Source organism: Eucalyptus grandis, chromosome 1 (assembly GCF_016545825.1).
Source record: "Eucalyptus grandis isolate ANBG69807.140 chromosome 1, ASM1654582v1, whole genome shotgun sequence".
Taxonomy (NCBI): domain Eukaryota; kingdom Viridiplantae; phylum Streptophyta; class Magnoliopsida; order Myrtales; family Myrtaceae; genus Eucalyptus; species Eucalyptus grandis.
In genome coordinates, this window is record NC_052612.1 from 43588472 (window position 1) to 43604135 (window position 15664).

A 15664-nucleotide genomic window follows, 5' to 3' on the forward strand; every position below is an offset into this window, starting at 1 on the left:
CGATTGAGGGCTTGGCTTAGTAGTAAGCTTTGGAGATAACGCGTCTGTGTACAGCGCATATTATATGTGGTCAAATTTTGAGAAGTTTCTTCTCAATAGGTGCTGAGCGTCGGTGACGAATTGACATTTCGATCCTGGTCTTCACACTTCGATGTCTGTTTTCAATCTTAAGGCAATCTACGAGGTGGTGGTTCAAGGTCTACTGTAAGTAGAATCTAGGGGTAAAGCTATATTTGGTTATTCTGAAAAGCCAAGGAATCAGGCCTAAAATAATCACCTCGCTCGCAAAGGTAAGAATCGTGACTCATGCCTAACTGGACCAATCATATGCGAGGTCTATTTTAAGTAGAATCTACGTAATAAAGGTATTTTGGGTATTCTGAAAAGCCGAGGAATCAGGCCTGAGCCAATCACTTTACTCGCAAAGGCAGGAGTCGTGACTCATGCCTAACCGGGTCAATCATATATGAGGTCTGAAATCCTCCGTTGTTTAAAATGCACATGGAGCTGTTCTATAATAGATTCACTGTCCTATGAGGGCCGGTGTGCCATAGCACGTCGAAATAATGACTTGGATGTCACTTCATATGACCGATCCCCCGCTTTCCACTATTCGTCTCTAAAAATAAGGGCAATACCCTCGACTTTTTACTTGGGCTGTGTTGCTTTTAAACGGATCTAGCAACCGATGGAACTTTACGTGATCACAAAAACGCAATGTCTTCGTACAATGAATACAGTCTTACGTGTCCGGTGAGGTCAAAGGAATGGTAAGTACAAGGAGTCAAATCTACACGCCTCTCACATTGTCAAGGTTATTTTCTTGTCATTAGTATCTTTGCCGCTATCTCATGTTGGAGCCTCCAACTCACAGGCTCTCTCTTTCAAATGATTCACGGCGAACCAGAACCGTCCTCGGTCCGAGGAGCTGAAGTTCACACGACTCCCACTTCTTGAATCTTGATCGTCAGGGATTGTTCTCTTTCATCGCTGCATCGATACCCAGCCGGGCCACGGAAACAGTGGAAAGATCCCCTCTTTTCAAAAATTAGACAATGGAGTAAAGCGAAGATGAATAACGGTAACATGATTGACGACGAACTCCCCACATGAAATTTGGAGAGGAGATTAGGACACGGACCCAGGTGGATGTCTCCTTGTCTTGTACCCTAATCCAAATCATTTTCACTTTTCAGTGCCAAGGCCTTTTTGAGCTTGGGGCGGTCGTCAACCACCCACCAATTTTGGGGACCCCCGGACCCCCTCCCCCCCCCAAAAAAAAAACGTTTCTTTCTTTTTCCTTTTTTTTTTTTTTTTTTTTTTTGTAGGGACTCTCTAAAATCTTCAATTTCAAGGCTTCGCATCCAGCTCAGCAATGCCCCATCCCAGTCAACACCCTCCATGCATGTGGACGGCTCCCACTGGCCCCGCAATCAGCGCAACCCAATTTTCTCAATCCCAATTAGAGTCGAGGGGGAAAAAATTCTTCATGTGCCTGTCAAAAGAGAGAAAAAGGAGGGGAAATTGAATTGTCATTTTGCTGTCCTATCTGGAGCAGACAGGTTTCAGTGCAGTTCATCAAGTTTTTCTCGCGGTACAGTCTAATTGCCATCCCTCTGGATTCCAATGGCCCCGTGACATTAAAGGGGCTTGACCCAAATTTCAGGAAACAAAAATTGAGGAGAAAAGAAGAAGAAAATGAAGGTAATTTAATTGTGCTTTTTCACTATTCAATGTCTACCAATCACTAACTTTGCATTCTTCTCAAATCTCATCATCAATTGCGATTGGTAGGATGCAGATCACACCTTTTTCCTCCCACTGCAAGCAAATTGGCCAAGACGCGGTTTCATTTCTTTAGATAGTTATTTGAAAAAGGGGAAAAAGAAAAGAGAGAAAGGACTGAATTAGGGTTTATTTAATATAGGTGGCCAGTCTAGTGTGACCTTGGAAAAGTAGTCAAAATATTAGATATTTTATAGTATGGATGGTCAATGTGAAGTTTGGTTAAAACGAAAATTACTGTAAAGGCTTTTTAAAAGTAAATGATTTTTTTGGGTAGAATTTAAAAGTAAATGATTTGGTTATGGAAACTAAATTTTGTGTTACACATGACATATTTTAGCAAAGGTTGTGTAAACCTAACTATGTAAATAAAAGAAATAGATATTTTTATAAGAGAATGCGGTGATTTTCATCGATTACATAGAAAAGGCTATTTTAAGCTATGCATAGCATTATGACTGCATAAATAGAAAAAAGGAGATAGACGGGAAAAAACCATTTATTTTGATTGATTCAAGGAAAATGGGAAAAAAAAAATGTTAACTCACTCTTAAATCCATAATTTCCATCTTTTTCTCTTTTTCAATTTTACAGCAGTCACTGGAATATAACTTTGCTTAAAACTCTTCTTTGAATAGTAAAAGCAAGATCTCATTTGTACTTAGTTTATATTAAAATGAGGTTGGAGATTATGCTTATATCCATATTCCATCCTTTTTCTCTTTTATAATCTTACCACGGTCATTGGAATATAACTTTGCGTAAAACTCTTCTTTGAATGGAAAAAGCAAGATCTCATTTGTACTTATTAGTTTATATCAGAACAAGGTTGAAGATTATGCTTATCTTTCAAAATAGTAGTCTCATCATCTCCTTCATTGTCAGCTAATTAGCAAAAGCACAAAAATCAAGAAATCTTAACCGTTGAGATTTTCTCTAATTACTCCCCCAAAAGAGGGCAAAATTAGGGTCCACCCTCTCTATTCACATACAACATATCCCACTGTGGCCAGCACAAATTCGAAGTGGTTCAATGTCTCCTCAAAAGCAAGATTTGCAAATTGTGATTGGATGCACATAAGACAAAGTCTAGCTTGTGATTAACTTGTAATTAGCGGAGACTATGCATGATCTGAACATCCCCACTCTCCATGAAGCTTCCCCATTTTTTCCCTTTTACCTTTCGTTGAAGTACCTCCAAGGCTCCACTCTTTGCTTTTAACATAATCACATGCACACTGGACAATTCTTTGACACGTGGGTCCACATTCTCGTGGGTAAAAATCAGTAAACAGATAGGCCAAATGAGACCATGATAGGCGGAAAAATAAGGATGGACTTACATCACGCACCTAAATATTCTCTTGTTTCTTTGTTTGTCGGAACCCACAACTGTGATGGTCGATTTAATGTCTGACTCGACATCGATTTTTTTTGGTCCTGATTTTTTGTGGGATTGAACCTTAAAATCTGGGCATTTTTTTTGAATTTATGTGAACTTTGTGGAAGATTTGACTATTGGGTTTCAGAGATTGCAATATGATAAGATGAAGTCAAGATTGTCGGAGAACAATACTCTGATAAAGATTCAACAAAGATTCAACAATTCGAACTGTGCCGACGTCATCAGAATACCTGTTCAGACCATAGACAAATTGGATCCTGTTCAGACCATTGGCATTCTCTTGAGGAGGAGGGCCCTAGTGGGGGCTAAATGGAGCCTAATCTTTCGTTTGCTGTGTCGCTCTTATCTGCTAACTGGCAAATTGTTGTGATCTGCCATGTCTTTTTCAGTTCAATTAAGCATGCATCTTCATAATTGATGGGCACAAATTGCTTTGACGAGACAAGGTGCAAAAAAGGAGAAGCAAGATCCAATCAATAAACTACGTATGTTCCTGAAAGTGCAAGTGATATCGATTCAGGTTACTCCACGTTCTTGACACGGATCGTGATTTAATCCAAGATTAATAGTACTAAATTGGGTGCGTAGCTGATTAATTGAAAGATTTAAGAAGTTAGCCTATACACCCTTAAAACGGATAGCATGTCTATCGGCTGCACTTGTGTGATTTTTTATATCGACAAAAGACCACTGAAAATCCTATTTTGCATTGAAGTAATTTTTCTAGAGTTTGATAAGATCGAGCCAAGAAAAAAAAACGTTGCGCACAATCTCTTATTCAAACGACTCAAGTTGCCAAAAAAAGACCACTTTGTGACACAGTCGTTGCTCCAAAAGATTGAGTTGCAAATAACTTGACAGAAAGGACTATCATGACAATTCTTTTTTGGTCCATGATAAATAAAATAGGAAGTAATTTCCATGGTTGAATTAGTTGGCAAACACGATAAAAGAAAAAAGATTTATGATGGGAAGCAAGCAAAGCTTCCACAAAAGGGCAAAGCAAAGCAAAGCATCCAGAAAAGGGCAAAATTCAGTAGTAATGTGGAAGTAAATGCGAAGATGGCGATGGCATCATACTGCCTGGTAAAATCCGAATGAATCTAGGAGCTATTTGCTCCACGGGGCAATCACTGTCTATAGCTCTAATAATTTAACTTTCTAGATACAGTTGTCAATCAAATCCATGCGGCAAAAATAGACCCATCTAAGAATTTCTTCTCTTCCGTTCTGGGTCAAAGCAAGGTGCTATCACATGATCTGTCCTCATAATAATTTTTTCATTTTGAGATAAAAGCACTTGAGCTAAAAGCAAAGCAAATCCCCTTCATTTAGGGTCGGTCCATCATATGGATCTAAATTAAATTTTCTTTTCTTCATGCATATGATTTAGGGCGAAAAATGACCCTTTTTTTTTTCCTTTTGGTATCATATATACTGATTTTAGTTTCGAGTTGGAAAAAACATGACATGACGAAATAATCAAGTACACCCATTTCGTTTTTTCACCGGAAAACAAAGCAACACACAAGAAAAAAAAATTGCATTGAGAATGTGTTTATTTCGCGGAAAATGAACGATTTGGAAAATAACTTCTTAAAAATCTTCATTTACATCCTTTATTAAAGAAAAAAAGAATGAAAATTATTTTTATTATTCACGAAAATATTTAGACATAAAATATTGCCAATTACTTTAAGTTATACAAATAATCATTTATTTTTTACGAAATAAATTGAATCATAATTAAGCTCAGTTCATGTTTACCCATTTATGATACGGGGACGTAATTACGATTCATAAATATAGCGCGACAAATTACGGCAAAGTATAGAAACGAAATGGAAAAATTAGAAATCCAGGGACCCACATGGAGATATTGCAAGCTGTGGGCAAAAACCATCATCGTCAATCATCATAATGATGGCTTTACGGTGCATCCATCCTCCATCCCCATGACCTCACTTCCCCCTCCTACACTCTTCACTCAAAATATGAAAACCTCAGAATGATGGGGGGAAGAAAACCCATCATGGTTCAAACTTCAAAAGTCAAGTTCAGGTTCAGGAGACGGAAAAATCACGGTTTCATTTTTCTTCATGATTTATCGTGTCAGAAGGGAAAGAACATTTGAGGCCCTGAATATGATTATAACCAAGAGAGAGAGAGAGATGGGAATGGGAAAAAGGGGGAGGAAATTTTTGAATCGGGTGCGCTCCAACGTTCCCGTTGAACTATGACCCCCGTGATCCCATCAAACGGTCACAAATTCACCATGTGATTACCTTTACACTTCCCTGTCTCTCTACTCGTGTCACTAACACAATTTTCATTAAAAAAAAAAAAAAGGATTTTTTCTTTTTTTCAAAGGGGGGCTATAAATAGCAGAAAAGATGTTCAGTGTTCTTCACGCCCCTTTTTTTGGCACTTTAGCTGCTGCAGCACCGTTTTTTTCTCCTGCACACCTCTTGCCCTCTTCTTTATAATCCTCTCCGCTTTCGTCCCCTCCTTTCCCATCATTACCCCCTGCCGTCCTGCCTCCGCCAAGGAAAAATCTATAGGATAATCGCTAAAACCCTCTCCCCTCCTCCTTGCTTTGCATCTTCTCTCCCTCCCTTTCTGCTCGTTAAAATGAAAAAAACCCACTGAAGATTCTCCTGTCCAGATCAGCCCTGGAAGTGGACTGCTCTGTCGTCTCCTTTTCCCTCCTTATAGAAAGAAGCCTCCCTTCTTGCCCTGTACTCCCCGGAAAAATGCAGGTCCCGAAAAGGGTCGCCGTCCTTTTCCTGATGCACGCCGCGATCGTCGCGTCCTTCGGCTTCGCCGGCGCGCGGGCTGCTGAAGAAGGTGGGGGAGGAGGAGGTGGAGCGCCGGCGGGGTGTGTGGCGGCGGACCGGGTCGCTCTGCTGGGGTTCAAGGCCAAGATCTTGAAGGACACTTCCGGGGACCTCGATTCCTGGACGGGGACCAATTGCTGCGAGGACTGGGAGGGCGTGCAGTGCGGCCCGTCGGGGCGGGTCACCGGGCTGACGCTGCCGGGCTCGGTCGAGGACAGCGGCGTCTACATGAGGGGCACCCTGTCGCCTTCCCTGGGGGACCTGCAGTTCCTGGAGGTGCTGGCCATCTCCGGGATGAAGCACATCACGGGGACGATCCCCGACGCCCTCTTGAAGTCGACCCGCCTCGCGCAGCTCATCCTCGACGACAATGCTCTCGATGGGGTCATCCCTCCGGGCCTCGGGCAGTTGCCGTCGCTCAACGCGCTTTCGCTGATGGGCAACCGGTTCCGGGGCCAGATACCTCCGAGCTTGGGGAACCTCAGGAATGTGGTTCAGCTGAATTTGGCGAAGAATTTCCTCGCCGGTCCGATACCGCCCATCTTTAGAAACTTGCAGAAATTGCAGTTTCTTGATCTCAGCTCCAACATGTTATCGGGACCGGTTCCGGAATTTTCAGGGCCATTTCCTAACTTTACCAATCTCGACCTCTCCAACAACCGATTGTCGGGCCAAATACCGATTTCATTGCTTACTTTGCCGAGCCTTTCGATGCTATCCTTGAGCCACAATCTGCTCACTGGGAAGATCCCAGACCAGATTGGCAATCTGAAATCCCTTGCACAGCTTCAGTTGGCTGGCAACAGAATCTCGGGGCAAATACCGGCTTCCTTTTCGAAATTGACCAAGCTGTGGTCCCTCAACTTGTCCAGGAATGAGCTGTCCAGCCCTTTACCTGATTCCCTTAGCAAAGGAATCCCGTCCCTGTCAACAGTCGATCTTTCGTACAATGATCTCGCATTCGGGTCCATACCTGGTTGGATCGTGAACAGACCAATGTATGATGTCCGCCTCGCCGGCTGTAAACTCAGAGGAAACCTACCGGTCTTCACTCAACCAGATTCCTTGAGCAACATTGACCTATCTGACAATTACTTGACAGGTGGTATCTCAAGCTTTCTGGCAAACATTCCCAGCCTAAGTGATGTTAAGCTGAGGAACAATCAGCTCAGCTTTGACCTTTCGGGGATCAAACTACCAGATGGGCTACACTCTCTCGATCTTCACTCGAACCGTCTAACGGGGTCACTCTTTGCAATATTAAGCAACAAGACAAGCAGCTCCCTGGAGACCATCGATGTTGCCAACAATCAATTATCAGGCACTATTCCCGAATTTGGAGAGGGTTCGAGCTTGAAGGTGCTCAACATCGGAAGCAACCAAATCACCGGCCACATCCCAGCTTCGATCGCAAACCTGGTTGGACTTGAAAGATTGGATATTTCGAGGAACCGGATAAGCGGGACCATCCCTCCAGGTTTGGGTCAATTGGGCAGTCTCCAGTGGCTCGATCTGTCTATCAATGCGCTCACTGGAAAAATCCCTAGTAGCTTTGCAGGGTTGGGACTCGTTCACCATGCAAATTTCAGGGCGAACAGGCTATGCGGAGAGATACCCCAAGTGAGGCCTTTCAACATCTTCCCGCCCGTGGCTTATGCCCACAATCTGTGCTTATGTGGCAAGCCCTTGCCACCTTGTAGGAGAACCAGCGAAACGGGCCAGTAAGATGCTGACCGAATTTGTCTGATTAGATCGATGCTCACACCATGTGAGCATATATATCCATATAGGATCAGTAGAGGGAAGAAGATAGGTCGTTCTTATCTGACTCTTCCATTTTTTAAATTGTTGTAACCACAGAAGTCGGCGATCCAATAATTTCATCCGTCTTCTACTTAGAACATCTATAAGAAATATCTAATCTTATAAAAATCCGTGCAAACGCAATGGTGCCTCCTCGTTTTATGACAGAGCAACTCAAAGCCAAGAGTGCTCCTGCAATGCGTAGCTCCACGGCATGGTAAAGTTTACCGCAGCATTGAAGTAAGATTAAAGAATTTAAGGCACTGCTCACTTGGAGAGAAACTTTGGTAAAGAAATCAATGGTTTCCCAAAAAGAGCACTGGCTAGAGCTTCCATTTACAACAACTAGAAGCCAGACACTAAAACCATCCTACATTAACATGAAAAATTATCAAAGCATTGACTACTCATCCTCTAAAACTTCCTCATTTTCCTCATTTGCCTCATTTGCAGCTTCCTCGCCTGCAGTTTCCTCATCTGCAGCTTCTCATTTGCAGCTTCCTCACCTGCAGTTTCCTCATTTGCAGCTTCCTCATCCGCAGCTTCCTCCTTATCCGAACCCTCTTCATTCTGTCCGATCATAAAAACCGAAATTCGGCACATCTATAAGTTAGACTGCACACGTAGATTCATATAAATCTGAAGAGAATAGAGAGGTCAAGCTTACTTCTCCATCACCAGCATTATGAGCCTCCATGGCCTTATTGAACTCTGCTTTGAGCTCAGAAGCTTTGTCCAAGTAAGGTTTTTTCTCCTGCAGCAAATCCCTGGTTAGATCACATTGCTAGACCCCACACTACAGAGAAACATCACAAGTAAAGAGAAACAAACTCACTTCATCCGACATTGACTTCCATTTCTCACCACCCTGTTTTGCAACCTATCCAATCACAAAGACACAAAATTAGCCAGGAAGGATATGACAGAAACTTCAAAAGTTATACTGCAGTAAGTCAATAATTTTTTACCTCCTTAACACCCTTAGAATCTGGGTTCGCTTCCTTGTAAGCCTTTCTGAAATCATCCCTGCAAAATAACGAATTCATTCAGCACGAGGATTTTAAAAAGGGGGATGTCGATAAAACACACAAACACACATTGGTGCCCTTACATGAAGACAAAGAATGCCGTGGCAGGGCGCTTAGGCGCATTTGCATCCTTGCCCTTCTTAGACTTCTTTTCTGTTTTAGCTTTCTTAGCCTTGGGTTCTGATGACCTCTTTCTGTCAATTCATCAGCACATATTGCAAGAACTTAACACGTTATCTCCCCAAGTGCAATCACAATATAGAATAAAGTACACCAGCAATGCAGGTTTTACCTATCCACTGCTGGTTTCTTCTTCGCCTCAGCAGGTCTTTCCATGACTTGAGCCTCTGCAAACACAGATGGAATTTCCCAAATTACCCTAAAATAATGCATGCAATTTCAAAAATAACCTAGAAACTTGACAGTCATGTACAAAATAAATCTCCATCGGTACATTCAAAGTACAAAAACTTTTATAATACTTTAAAGGCAATGAGGCTCGTACACATACCCAAATTCATCTTAATTTTGGCATCAAGGCCGCAACTGTGCATGCTAATGAGCGCCACTGGCACATCCTTGTTGCACTCTTCACTGCAAATCCAGATTCACATCCAGATTAGCCACAGCTTCCAGATATAACACCAGATTTTGGAAAATAATTGCAGAGCACCGTACGACTCCTTTCACAACTAACCGTGCGAAATAGAAATCCAACAAACCGAGCAAAATCTTCGACGGAAAAGCCACAGCAGAATCCAAACGTGAATCGGAACTAGCAAAACATGCTTACATCCCGTATATAACTCGTAGGCGTCGACAAACTATTTCCCGCAGAAAACTAACAAAAAATCGACCGATACCAAAACACAAACAGGTAAATGACATTGTGTACTGCAAAAGCAAAATTAAAACCGGCAGATACGCTCACATTGCGTCTGGCTCGGCACATGCAGTAACCACGGGAGCTAGACCAAATCGCCGATCAAGGAACGAGCTAAGCGGAAAAGAAAACCGGAGCAGCGAGGTAGAAAAACACGCACTTCGAACCTAAAAACTATGACCGACACAGCACGGCGCACGGCCTTCGCTCCACGAACAACTTCTAGTTCTAGACATCGATTCTTCGGCGAAGGAAAACGCATTCAGAAAGAAAAAATATATATATAAAGCAACCGGGACGACATTACCATCGGGCGAAAGCGCTGCCGTCCTTGCCGCGGACGAGCGAAGAAGAAGCCGCCGCCGCCGCCGCGTCGACCTCCACTCTCTTCCTCGCCTTCGGCGCGTTCGACTTCGACGATCCTCCTCCGGCCATCGCCGCTCCGACGAGTCGCAGAGAAGATGGAAAGTGGTTTTAGAGAGAGAGAGAGAGAGAGGAAGAGAGAGAATGTGTTTCGCTTGGACTGAAATTCGGAAGGAGAAGCGCGGAGTGATATTATGAAGGGCGTCGAAGAGGGAACTTGAAAAAACGAAATTACGAAATTGCGGAATTCGCGAATCGAGCGGAGCTTTTCGAGTTTTTGCCGCCATTCCGAAAAAGAACGCGCGTTCTTCCTTCCTAGCGACGCTCTGTGTGCCCCTCCCGCAGATCGATGACGTGGCCGGCGTCCCTCGCCGTCCGATCTCTCGCGCGCGCACTGGACGGTTCGGATCGACCTCAATCCTGGGCCGCGGCAACTTTTGCGGGCTCGCATTGGGCCGGCTCGGTTGGAGCTAAAGGATATTCAGATTGGCGACCGGCTTGGTTTGAAGGCCAGGCCCACAAATGATGACGTGGATTGATACCAAACTGATGAATCTATTTTCAAATTCGGATTTTAAAGCAAGCCTTTTTTCATTTTAACGGCGAGAGTCAGAAGCAGAATTTAGATGACAATTTTAACTGTGAACTTTTATTAATTGTGTTGAAATGGTAAAAAAAAAAAGAAAAAAATTGGGCAAAAGCCACCAAACACCCTTAGCAAAGCCCACTATTTGTACCCGTGCAACATATTTATTCCTTATACCCATGCAAAATCTACTTACATGGACACCAAAAAAAAGCAAACAATATTGACATGGCATTCACATGACTTAAGTAAAATAAAAACGACGTTGTTTTGGTTGAAAACTTATATAATGAAATATTGATGGGATAAATGTGTCATACGAATATAAATATGCGGTTTTCTATGTTACCAAAAAAAAAAGGGTAAACATGTGACAGCGTTGACATGATACCCACATGATACCCACATGACTTAAGTGAAATAAAAAACAATGTAATTTTAGCTGAAAAATCATCTAACGGAATATTGACAATGAGTAAATAAGTCATATAGATATAAGTTTGAAATTTTATATATCACAAGAAAAAGATCGGGATAAATATGTTACAATAGACATAATTTTAGATTTTTGATGTCATAAAAAATTTAAAGTAAATGTATCATAGTCAACATAATTTAGAGTTTTTTGTTATTTTTTATGAAAAAAACTTTGACCAATTATATCTTTGAAGTCAAATCCACTTGACCTTATTGTGTTAAATTGAGTTCTCATCGACATAGCAAAAAAAAAAAAAAAAAGATAGAGATTAAAAGCGAGCTCAAATACTCGGCGACACGACGACGGAATGTTGGTAAGATATTTAGAAATCAACGAGTACGTGCTCTTCAACTCCATCGCATAAGGCAGGAGATTACAACGTGAAAAAGAAACGAAGGAAAGATAAAAAAATCTATTTTATTTATTTTTATTTTTTTTATTTTTGCTTACTTTCTTCTCTTGGTCATCCCGATCCTCATCAATGCGACGTAGGCAATGAGCCTGTACGCGACGAACATGATCCCTAGCGCAACCGCCGAGACGGCCTGCCCGTCGAGCCCCACTTCCTTGATCCCCGGATAGTCGCCGACCAAGCAGGAGGAATCGCCGCCGCACGGGTACGTGTCGTCGGGCCTGAACTGCGACGTCATCAGGAGCTTGTACGTGTAGTGGCTGATCGACAGGTACCGGATCCAGGCGATGAAGGGAGGCACGTTCTGGACGTAGTACCCGCCGGCGAGGAGGAACGTGAGCATCAGCACGGAACCGAGGATGGTCGCCGACTGCTGGTCCATGACCACGGCCCCGATGGCCAGCCCGAGGCCCTGCGCCACGAGCACGCTGTAGAGGAGCACGAAGAGCGTGTACAGGAAGTTGCCGGCTGTTGGCTTCATCCCGGCCATCCAGTACGTGATGGCGACGAAGACGGTGGGGAGGATGAGCTCCATCGGGAGGTCGCCGACGATGCGGGACATGAAGTAGGAGGAGAGGCGGTACATGCCGGAGGACCGCTCCTTCTCGAGCATCATCCGCTCCTTCGGGAAAGTGAAGATGGCGTTGAAGAGGGGGTAGAAGCCCCAGAACGCCGAGTAGAAGAAGAGGAGCCCGATCTGCAGAATTCGAAATTTGATAACCAGTTGCGTTTTGATCGATCATGACTAATCCTATATAATCTAAAAAATACAACTGATTTGATCTGATAACTAGGTGTGTTTTCCTTAAGGAAAAACAAGTTAGGAAATGCCAATCATATACCTTGTCTTGCAAATTGGAAGCCTCGGATTGCCACCATAATAAGCCGGAAATGAAAGCGACGACCAGCACTTGCCCGACTTTTATGCCGGAGAAGGATTGGTACTTCCTTTCTTTGACCCCTCTTCGGAGCAGGATCGTGAACTGTTGCCACCACGTCGTTGGCCAGCGATCGGAGTGTTTGTGCTCGTGTCCTTGCTCGATGAAGCCATCTCCGGTCGCGCAAAGCTCTTGCTTCAGTCCGTCTTCCAGATGGGTCTTGTATGCTGAAGCCAAGGTCTGCTTTATCGTGCTTTTGCTTTCTTTATCTTCATCCTCGGGATCAATTCCTGCCGGAACAGTTACATTAACGAATCAGCGAGAAAGTTAGCAAAAGCACAAGTAAGCAAACCTTGGCCTTCGGCATACAAGAACCATCTCGGGGGCAGATTGAAACAAGAGCTTTGCGCAGTTGAAGATCGCCTCATTGAAGGAGGACTCGAACACAAGCCGGAGAAGGATTTGACGGATTGCAAACTGTTGCCACCAAGTTGTTGGCCAACGATCATCATGCTTGTGTTAAGCGTCCTTCTTAAACGAAGCAATCTTCGTTCGGGCAGCCAGCACTCTTGTCTCAATCTATCCTCGAGATGGTTCTTGTATGCCAAAGCCAAGGTCTGCTTATTCTCGATTTGCAATCTTTCAGTTCATCTTGGGGAGCGGTTTGTAGCAAAACAGTCACATCAACACCGTGCAAGAAAACTGGAACAAATGACTCGACATTTTGCAATAATTCACAACATATGTCCTAGGATTCAATGTCAGCAGATTTCTTTGGCAAATGGAAGCATTAGATCATGTCTCGAAATGCATAACTATGTATCCCCCAATTTCAATTAAACACATTCCGGAGGATATCCATAGATCAAAAGCGTTTTGCTAGTAATCCAATCGAACAACAGCTCTATCTCATGTTCTAATCACGAAACTGCATTTGGAAACATTTCATGCGACGTGCTTATGCACCTTAGTAATTACCAGAAAATTCAAGGACGACCGTTTCCAAGGGACTTGCACTTACCAATGCCATTCGCTAGATCCAAGAGAAAATCGGCAGGGTTCATGGCCACGGAGGGCGCGAATCCAATGCCGGCAAAGTATTCCATCACATTCGTTCCCTCCCCGAAGTACAAGGAATTTCCCTCGGACAAGAGCAACACCTTGTGAAACATGTAGAACAACCTGCTCGAAGGCTGATGAATAGTCATAAGCACCGTCCTTCCACCTTTCGCGAGCTCCCACAACTTTGACACGATCCTCTGAGCCGTGGTCGAATCGAGCCCCGACGTCGGCTCATCGAGAAACAGCAAGCTAGGGTTTACGAGCATCTCTTGCCCTATGCTGACCCGCTTCCTCTCTCCTCCTGACACGCCTCTCAGGAACCCGCCTCCCCCGATGATGTTGTTCTTGCACTTGGTCAAGCCGAGCTGTGCAATGACTTCTTCGGCGTGCACGACCTTCTCTTCTTTGGTGTAACCCTTGTGCAATCCTGAGGAGGGCGGTAAAGACTAGGGTTTCGGTCACAGTCAAGTGAGGGTACATGACATCGTCTTGCGTCACGAACCCAGTGCTCCGCTTCAACGAGTTCGAGAAGGGCTTGCCGTTGTAGGTAATGGTCCCGCCCAAGCGACCGCCCGCAAGTCGACCTCCCAAGGCGGTCAACAAGGTGGTCTTCCCACTTCCAGAGGGGCCGAGCATTGCTAGCATTTCGCCGGGTCGAACCACGCCGGTGAGTCCATTCAAGATCACTTTCTCTTCGGCCTCCGTACTCTTCCGAGGAATCCTCCCGCCGCTGCTCTTCGGATCTTTATTTTGTAAACAACGTCGTGAAACTGTGCGTAGTTGGGAGGAAAGCGAGCAAAACCATCAGTCCTGTTATCTACAAAGATCAAAGCTCAAACAATCGCATGCATGTTTTTAATTTGAATTGGAAATGAAACAGAATTTAATGCGCGTGAAATTTAAATTTATGGGGGATTGGAACGACTTAACCTATATATAAGGAGCCCTTCCTTGACTATTATAACTTGAATGCAGTTATAATCAGAAAGCATTCTCAAAATCGTTGCGTAGACTATTCTTTTTTATCCACAAGCCCTCTCTGGGATCAAACATGGTCAGTACGCAACATTTAAATGGAGTAAACATTCAAAATCCAATCCAGATAAGAGCGGTTTCGAAAGAATCTTATTCAACCGAGATTACGTATCTAACGAGAATCCAATTCTCTAAGCTCAAGAGTGCTAACTCGCCGGCTCAAGTCGAATCAAATCGGAACCCCTGACGGGCGCGATATCAACACAATGCGATGTCAGAGAGTGACGACATTGGATCGCCGGACGCTTAAAGATTTCTAAAACATGGAGAAAGAACTGAATATGGTCAATGTCCCCATCATCGTTTCTTTTTTCTTGTCAGGCCACGGCCATCTCAACCTGTTCGATGGCTTCACGCAGGATACGCACGCCCGATCGATCGACCAAACCAAACCCTGCGCAATCTTTTTCTCCCTTCTCTCTTAAATCTTAGCTATTTGTATCTGACAAAGAATCCGTGCACATCAAATCCAGCAACACGGTACGAAGCGACCTTGGGATACGCGAGGATCTTGAAAATCTGACGCTTTGCGTACCTTGAGAGTGATGGGGTTACTGGACCTGCTGAAGATGCATGACGTCGTCGTCGCGGTCGTCGAACCTCGTCCGAGTCCCACGTCGCCATCGTCCTCGTCGGCTTTCCGGGTCTGGGCCTCGAGATCGGCCATCTCCTGTTGCTGCTTCCCGTTCATGGCCCTCTTCCGCTTCGATGGCTCTCGCTCGATCCCTCAAGAAAGCGACACTTCAAGAAGAACCCAAGACGCAACACACGTCACAGCGCGCAGAGAGAGAGAGAGAGAGAGAGAGAGAGATTAAAGGGTTCATGCAGAAAGAGCTGGGTTTGGACGTGGCGAGTTAGCGTATCCGATCTCTATCAAATTCCCACGTTCCCATCTCTCTCTCTCTCCTCTCTCTCAAAAGCACGCGAGTTTTCTTGGAATGACGAGAGATAGAGACGCACGAAATCACGCTCGAGAAAGTTCGGTAATTCACCCCCATCGGCGAGCGAATCGGATATAAAGTGGAGCGTGACCGAGGGGTTTTTGGGTTCTTGTTGGCAATGGTCAAACTCGGAACCAGGGGGGATCCAGCATCTGGCCCTCCTGAGAA

At 44.2% G+C, this 15664-nt stretch overlaps 3 protein-coding genes across 3 annotated transcripts; 1 reads left to right on the forward strand and 2 right to left on the reverse strand.

The window, feature by feature from the left end:
• The first annotated feature begins 5875 nt into the window (after positions 1-5875).
• LOC104421193 (receptor kinase-like protein Xa21) lies at positions 5876-7959 on the forward strand. The gene has a single exon (XM_010033064.3). The coding sequence runs from the start codon at positions 5944-5946 to the stop codon at positions 7750-7752; it is 1809 nt and encodes a 602-aa protein (XP_010031366.2). The 5' UTR covers positions 5876-5943; the 3' UTR covers positions 7753-7959.
• A 125-nt stretch (positions 7960-8084) lies between these two features.
• On the reverse strand, positions 8085-10357 carry LOC104423367 (high mobility group B protein 7). Its single transcript, XM_010035867.3, has 8 exons — positions 10049-10357; positions 9370-9452; positions 9151-9205; positions 8942-9052; positions 8799-8856; positions 8666-8710; positions 8498-8584; positions 8085-8400 (listed from the first exon to the last, which is right to left on the reverse strand). Exons 1-8 carry the CDS (start codon positions 10174-10176, stop codon positions 8245-8247), a joined length of 723 nt encoding a protein of 240 aa, XP_010034169.2. The 5' UTR covers positions 10177-10357; the 3' UTR covers positions 8085-8244.
• Positions 10358-11465: 1108 nt separating this feature from the next.
• On the reverse strand, positions 11466-15432 carry LOC104423368 (ABC transporter G family member 9). The gene is given in 6 exon segments (XM_010035868.2): positions 11466-12277; positions 12423-12748; positions 13480-13945; positions 13947-14258; positions 14261-14290; positions 15091-15432. Coding segments are annotated over 6 exon segments (1953 nt in total). The 5' UTR covers positions 15247-15432; the 3' UTR covers positions 11466-11614.
• Between the last annotated feature and the right edge of the window lie 232 nt (positions 15433-15664).